We start from the raw sequence: 6,951 nt of genomic DNA on the forward strand, positions 1-6,951 counted from the left end.
CTTCAGCAGCCTCACCAGCGTGGGCTTCGGCAACGTCTCCCCCAACACCAACTCTGAGAAGATCTTCTCCATCTGTGTCATGCTCATCGGCTGTGAGTGTGTCCCTGGGGGCGGGCGGCGGCTAGAGTCTGGGGGGAGCCCGTGATGGAGGAGAGGGAGGATGCCACATGGGCCAGAGTGGGGCCCCGGGACGTGGAGGCTCCCGGGACTACCATCGGGACACGTCTGGGAACTGGGACACCAGGGCACGTGGACCTGGGCTTCTGTGTCTGTGCGTCTCTCGCGTGTGCTTATGCGGAGGTGTGCCTGCGTGTGTCACTGACCCGGCGCCGGGGCGGGCGGGGTCCCTCGCGCGCTGACGGGCTGCGCACCCCCGCCCCCAGCTCTCATGTACGCCAGCATCTTCGGCAACGTGTCCGCCATCATCCAGAGGCTGTACTCGGGCACCGCCCGCTACCACACGCAGATGCTTCGGGTGCGCGAGTTCATCCGCTTCCACCAGATCCCCAACCCCTTGCGCCAGCGCCTGGAGGAGTATTTCCAGCACGCCTGGTCCTACACCAACGGCATCGATATGAACGCGGTGAGGCCCCTGGACTTCGAGGAGGGCTGGTGGTGGGCTGGAGGGAGCAAGGTCACAGAGATTTCTCTGGATGCAGGGAGCACCCTTGACAGTGTCACACTCTGTGGTTCAGGTGGTCGAGTTAGTGCTCAGAAGGCCCCTGAGAGAGGTGTGCTCCTCCTTTTGATAATGGAGCTCATTTACCGGGAGAACTCACACCACGAGGCAGGCCAAAGCAGGCCCTTTCACGTAGGCGAAGCATGGAAACCTTCCAACAGCCCCAGACAGGGATCGGTCTCTACACTGTACCCAAGAAAATGAAGCCGAGAGCAGCAAGGCGTCATCATGCCCGCGAGCGCACGGCTAGAAGGGGTGGACCCTCTGATGCTCCTCCCAGGGTCTCAGGGCCGGGGGCCTGAAGACAGGGTGCTGAGCCCGCCCACCACCCCCAGGTGCTGAAAGGCTTCCCCGAGTGCCTGCAGGCGGACATCTGTCTGCATCTGAACCGCTCACTGCTGCAGCACTGCAAGCCTTTCCGAGGGGCCACCAAGGGCTGCCTGAGGGCCCTGGCCATGAAGTTCAAGACGACCCATGCACCGCCAGGGGACACGCTGGTGCATGCTGGGGACCTGCTCACCGCCCTCTACTTCATCTCCCGGGGCTCCATTGAAATCCTGCGGGGGGACGTGGTCGTGGCCATCCTGGGTACGGGGCTGGGTCAGGGGGGACCGGGTGCTGGGCTGGAAGTGCCTGCCGAGGCCTGGAGAGAGGTCTGCTCCGAGGACACAGTCGTTGGGGGGCTGTGGACCCAGAGCCTGGGTAGGACCTTGAGTTCCTTTAATCACCTAAGCTTAGGCCTCCAAGGGGGACAGCTGAGAGGAGCCCTAGATGGGGTGGGGCTGCTGAACTCGGGGGGGGGGGTTCTTGGATTCTGCTCCCCCTCAGGCAGTGACACTCTTGCTTCCTTTTAAAGCAGGACCAAACCGGATATTCCAAGGTGGGCAGTGGAGGGACGTTATGCATATGATTTTGCTAAGGAAGTTTACTAAGCCCCTGCAGCCTCACGGGACACAGCCCAGCCCAGCCTGCACCATCTCCAAAGCAAGGGAGCCTTGCCCCTCTTCTCCTCCCATCCTAACTTTCCATCCTACCTGTCCACAGAGCAGGGGTGCCTGGCAAGGGCCTTCCTGCCCTCTGCCTGTCCTCCCCTTGCCCCTGCACAGCTGCACCTTAGTGCAAATGTGTCACAATGGGCCACTTTCGATTTTTATTTCTCAGTTCAGCACAAATACCTATACTCACTCCACAGACATCCCAAACACAAGTAAAACCAAAGGTTCACCACACAACACTTAACTTTACTATGTGTGATACATTCTGGTGTTATCTGTCCTGCGCTGTGATCAGTTATGTTAGCCTATTTTTTTTTGGCAAACAAAACGCCGGTCTCGTTTCCCTACTGTGTTATGATCTAAGCTCGAAGAACACCGAGGGCGCAGTGATTGGCCAGGAGGGTGTTTGGGACATGGGGTTTGGAGGGGGGTAAAAGTGGACTCAGAACCCAAGGAAGCCAGGATCATGGGCAGAGAGGGGGTATCCAGGCTGGTCCTGCTGGCTGTTTCCAGTTGTCAGAAGGCAGGGAGGTCCAAGCCCTCTACCCCCATCTACCCCAGGGCACTGAGACCAGGCCTCACAGGTCCTGCCTTTGGGCGCAGGGGGGAGATGGGGCTGGCTGAGGCTTCCCTGGCTCTGGGGGCTGGGGCTGGTGGGTGGGTGATCCCACTGAGGGGAGGCCCCTGGCCCCCAGCCCAGGGTGAGAAGGCCCAGAAGACAGGTGCCTTTTGCCTGTGCTGCTGCCCAGGGGCTGAACCTCCACTCTTGGTGGCCTCCAGGGAAGAATGACATCTTTGGAGAGCCTTTAAACCTGTACGCTCGGCCTGGCAAATCCAACGGGGACGTGCGGGCCCTCACCTACTGCGACCTGCACAAGATCCACCGGGATGACCTGCTGGAGGTGCTGGACATGTACCCTGAGTTCTCCGACCACTTCTGGTCAAGCCTGGAGATCACCTTCAACCTGCGGGATGTGAGTGCGCTGCCCTGAGCAGGCCTCGCCCTGGTGGCTGCCCCCAGCTGTGCGACCTCTCTGGGCCTATTTCCCTGCCTGTCAAATGGTGTCAAAGTCCCAGCCGCACTCAGCCCTCCCCCTTGGGCAGGGGTGACATCTGTGCGGGAGCGCTTCCTCACAGCGGATGCTCTGGGCCCCACTTTCTCTCTATGTTAATGAGGGGGTGTGGGCTGACCCGGGCCGGGCAGGTGGGCGCAGAAGGGCCCTGACACCGCTTTTGGTTCTAGACGAACATGATCCCCGGGTCTCCGGGCAGCGCGGAGTTGGAGAGCGGCTTCAACAGACAGCGCAAGCGCAAGCTGTCCTTCCGCCGGCGCACCGACAAGGGTGAGGCGGGGGCGGGGTGGGGTGGGGCGGGGCGAGGTGGGTGGGGTCCAGGTGAGGTGGGGTGGGGGCCAGAGCGCAGGTCTGGCGGTGTCAGCTGCGCCTGGGCTCTGCAGATTTTCGCGCCCCTACCTTCAGTGATCCCCACTGTCTCACCCCACCTGCGTAAAATGCTGTCCATTCTCCAATCCCCACTTGAACTGGCACCTCCTCCGGGAGGCCCCCTTCCACCCTCCTGGGCGGGAGAGTGCCGGCCTCTTTGGGCCCCAAGCGGCTGGTGTTTCTGGCGCTGCCTTGAACTGATATGGGGCGAAGAGACAGCACAGAGGAGGGCGAGGGGAGCAGCGACGACGGGGGTCCCAGAGAGCCCCGCCCATTAGTGCCACTGCCCGTGCTTCTCAGTCAGCAGCCGGAGAAGACCTGGCCCCGCTCCTGGTTGCTCTCAGTCCTCTTGAGCATGGGGAAAAGAGCAGAAGAAACAGCCCTGTCCCAGGCCTGCTCAGTCCCCTCCCCTCCCCTTCTGCGCCTCCTTCCTTCTCTGAGGCCCTTCTCTGTTTCCCACAGACCCGGAACAGCCAGGGGAGGTGTCGGCCTTGGGGCCGGGCCGGGCGGGGGCAGGGCCGAGTAGCCGGGTCCGGCCAGGGGGGCCGTGGGGGGAGAGCCCATCCAGTGGCCCCTCCAGCCCTGAGAGCAGTGAGGATGAGGGCCCAGGCCGCAGCTCCAGCCCCCTCCGCCTGGTGCCCTTCTCCAGCCCCAGGCCCCCCGGAGAGCCGCCGGGTGGGGAGCCCCTGACGGAGGATGGTGAGAAGAGCAGTGACACTTGTAACCCGCTGTCAGGTAGGGTAAGGGCCATTGCAGGTGGGTGGGGCGTGGCATCTGACGAGGCCTCAACCCAGCTCTCTGGCTCCAGGGGCCTTCTCAGGAGTGTCCAACATCTTCAGCTTCTGGGGGGACAGTCGGGGCCGCCAGTACCAGGAGCTGCCTCGCTGCCCTGCCCCCACCCCCAGCCTCCTGAACATCCCTCTGTCCAGCCCGTGCCGGAGGCCCCGGGGCGACGTGGAGAGCAGGCTGGATGCCCTTCAGAGGCAGCTCAACAGGTGAGGGCGGCTCCTGGGATCGTGCTGTGCCCCCAGCCATGGTCGAGGGGGTGAGCGTGGCAGGGGGTATGTGATCCGCGGGTTTGTGGCCGTGTTTTGGAGAAGGGGGGGGTGTATTCTGTGTGGGCCTGTCTGTGTGCGCCGCACCTTGACCTCCTCCTTCCATTCAGTGCCGAGACCCGGGCCGCACCCCTAGAGTGAAGAGGGAGCCTGGGGTTGACCAGCTGGCTGGTCCGTAAGGTGGTCCCGAGGTCCCAGTGACTGGTGTCCCCACGTCCCCGAGAGCCAGAGCACCCTCCTCCTTCTTGCCCCAGGCTGGAGACCCGGCTGAGTGCGGACATGGCCACTGTCCTGCAGCTGCTGCAGAGGCAGATGACTCTGGTCCCACCCGCCTACAGTGCTGTGACCACCCCAGGGCCTGGTCCCACCTCCGCCTCCTCTCTGCTGCCTGTTGGCCCCATTCCCACCCTCACCCTGGACTCGCTTTCTCAGGTAAGTTCCAAAGCCCCCTCCCTGCCCAAGGCACCCTGGCCCTGCCTTCTCTGACCCGGTTCCACCCCAAACCTGCTTTGCTGTCCTTTCGCTCGGCGCTGGGCCTCAGCTTCCTCCCACCCCCGTCTCTGCCCTCGTCCTGGACCGAACTCCTGGAGGAACACTTCTTCAGGAGCTGCAGGCCCCCAAACCAAAGCCCCCCAAAAGCTGGGCCAAGGAAGACAGCAGGCTGAGAGGTGTCACCTAAATGACCAGACCCACCAAGGTGTCTGTGTCATGGCCATGAGGGGTCTCTCGAGGAGGGGACTGGGTGAGCCTGGGGCCCGGTGGTGGGGCCTGCGTGCCAGCACACCTTTGCGACAGGGTCCTGGCTCCCTGCCGTGACTGGCGCTGCTCAGCCCCTGCTCCACTGCCAGCCGATGGCGCTCGCACTGGCTGCCTTGCCGGGCTGTCTGGAGGGCTTTGGCGAAGCCCCAGGGTAGCACTTCTGGCCTGCATCTCTGCTCTTCTGCTGGAGTGGGCTGCCGTTGCACTCTGTCCTCTCCTGAGTGGACATGTGTGTTCCCAGCTTTCTGACAAGACAGCTGTGCCTGGGCCCCAGGAAGGGGGCTCTTCTGGCTCCCAGAGGTGGCCTGGGATCTGCTCCCCCCCTTCCTCTGGCATCTGCTCCCCCTCCCATATGCTGCCTGCTCCTGTTTGCAGACACCAGGGCCCACGTCAGCAAATGTGCCAGTCTCCCTTCACGGCCTCCCCCGCGGAGATCTCACAGCACACTCGTCAGCATCCACAAACCCCTCCCGCCTGCCCTGGCACTCTCCCTGGCCTTCCGAGGCCTGGCCGCCAGCCTGCCTCTGTTTCTAGGTCCCCGAGTTCTTTCTAGATTGGAGGAAGGAGCCTCGTTTCTCTTTCTGCCCCAACTCAGGGCCCCTTTTTCTGGGTTGGGTTTGGATTCATCTGCCATATTCCCCGGGGAAGGGAGTGGCTGTAGCCTGGAGTTCTCCGCTACGTCAGGGGCAGCTCCCAGGGCTCCTGGCTGCCCGGTTTGGCTCTTGCCCATGGAGAGTGCACTTCTCTGCTTGCAACCTCAGCGCCTCCCCTTCGTACCCCAAGTGCTGCTCTGTGTGCCTCGGCTCTTCTTGTCACCTCCGACCCTCTACTGTCCTCCAGTCCTCTGTCACAAAATTCTCCTGACCTTCTCTGTCCTCTGACCCTCCTCTTTATTCCCCTGACAGCCCCCTCTCTCCCCTCCCTCCCCTTCCACAGTCTTCCTCGTCTGCTCACACTGTCTTCTCTGCAGGTTTCCCAGTTCATGGCGTTCGAAGAGCTCCCCCCGGGGGCCCCGGAGCTCCCCCAAGATGGCCCCCCTCGACGCCTCTCCCTGCCGGGCCAGCTGGGGGCCCTCACCTCCCAGCCCCTGCACAGACATGGCTCAGACCCCGGCAGTTAGTGGGGCTGCCCGGTGTGGACACGTGGCTCACCCAGGGTTCAGCGCACTGCCTGGGCCCCTCCCCTCAGAGGCCCTGCCCAGGAGGCCCTGGCCGAGAAAGGGGAGAGGAACATGAAGGCACAGCCCCTCCCCCAGCCCTTGGGACCATCTCCTCCTGCAGTCCCCTGGGCCGCTATGGGAGCGGCAGGGGCAGGGACAGGGCCGGGCAGTGGACGGGGGTCTGTGGTCTCCCCACTGCCCTGGGGGCATTAGCTGGTCTAACTGCCCGGAGGCACCCGGCCCTGGGCCTTAGGCACCTCAAGGACTTTTCTGCTATTTACTGCTCTTACTGTTAAGGATAATAATTAAGGATCATATGAATAATTAATGAAGATGCTGATGACCATGAATAATAAATAATTATCCTGAGGAGACTCCAGCGGTGCTGGGAGGGTGGGGCCGTCGGCATAGGCTGTATCCTGTGTTCACACTCACACACGTGTGCACACGTGCACCGGGGTCTCTGGGGATCGGGTGCGTCTGCGTGTACGGGGCCTGCAGGGGCTGCCAGGATACTTGGGTGTGGAGTGTGCATACAGGGGTGCTCCCTGGGAGCTGCCGAGGGTCACCTCCGGGGATTCCTGCCTCTGTGGGGCCCTGCTTCCTTGCGGCCCTGGATTCAGGATAGCAAAGAACCGCCTGGATTGCTTTGAATAGAGAGGTCGTCCTAATGGGATGCAGTCCTGGGTCCAGCCCCTCAGGGTCGTGTTTTGCTGGGTGGCATACTGGCTCCCAAAGCTGGCCCCACGGGCTGGTAACGCAGCCGTACACTGGCTTGTCGCCTTACACACTTCACAATCCCAGCCCACGCTGACCCTAACCTGGGGCTGTATTGCTTCATTCTGGTCCATATCCCCCTATC

At 62.7% G+C, this 6,951-nt stretch overlaps 1 protein-coding gene across 1 annotated transcript in view; it reads left to right on the forward strand.

Annotated features, from left to right (window-relative positions):
• KCNH2 (potassium voltage-gated channel subfamily H member 2) overlaps positions 1–6,461 on the forward strand; it is a 35,478-nt gene extending 29,017 nt beyond the window's left edge. The window contains exons 10-15 of the mRNA XM_040643809.1: positions 2,455–2,648; positions 2,918–3,017; positions 3,579–3,851; positions 3,925–4,111; positions 4,426–4,603; positions 5,901–6,461. Of these exons, the coding sequence (XP_040499743.1) occupies positions 2,455–2,648; positions 2,918–3,017; positions 3,579–3,851; positions 3,925–4,111; positions 4,426–4,603; positions 5,901–6,050 (1,082 nt within the window). The 3' untranslated portion in view covers positions 6,051–6,461. The remainder of the gene's footprint in view (positions 1–2,454; positions 2,649–2,917; positions 3,018–3,578; positions 3,852–3,924; positions 4,112–4,425; positions 4,604–5,900) is intronic.
• Positions 6,462–6,951: the final 490 nt, after the last annotated feature.

The sequence above is a fragment of the Ursus maritimus genome, unplaced genomic scaffold (genome assembly GCF_017311325.1).
Source record: "Ursus maritimus isolate PB19 unplaced genomic scaffold, ASM1731132v1 scaffold_3, whole genome shotgun sequence".
Classification (NCBI taxonomy): domain Eukaryota; kingdom Metazoa; phylum Chordata; class Mammalia; order Carnivora; family Ursidae; genus Ursus; species Ursus maritimus.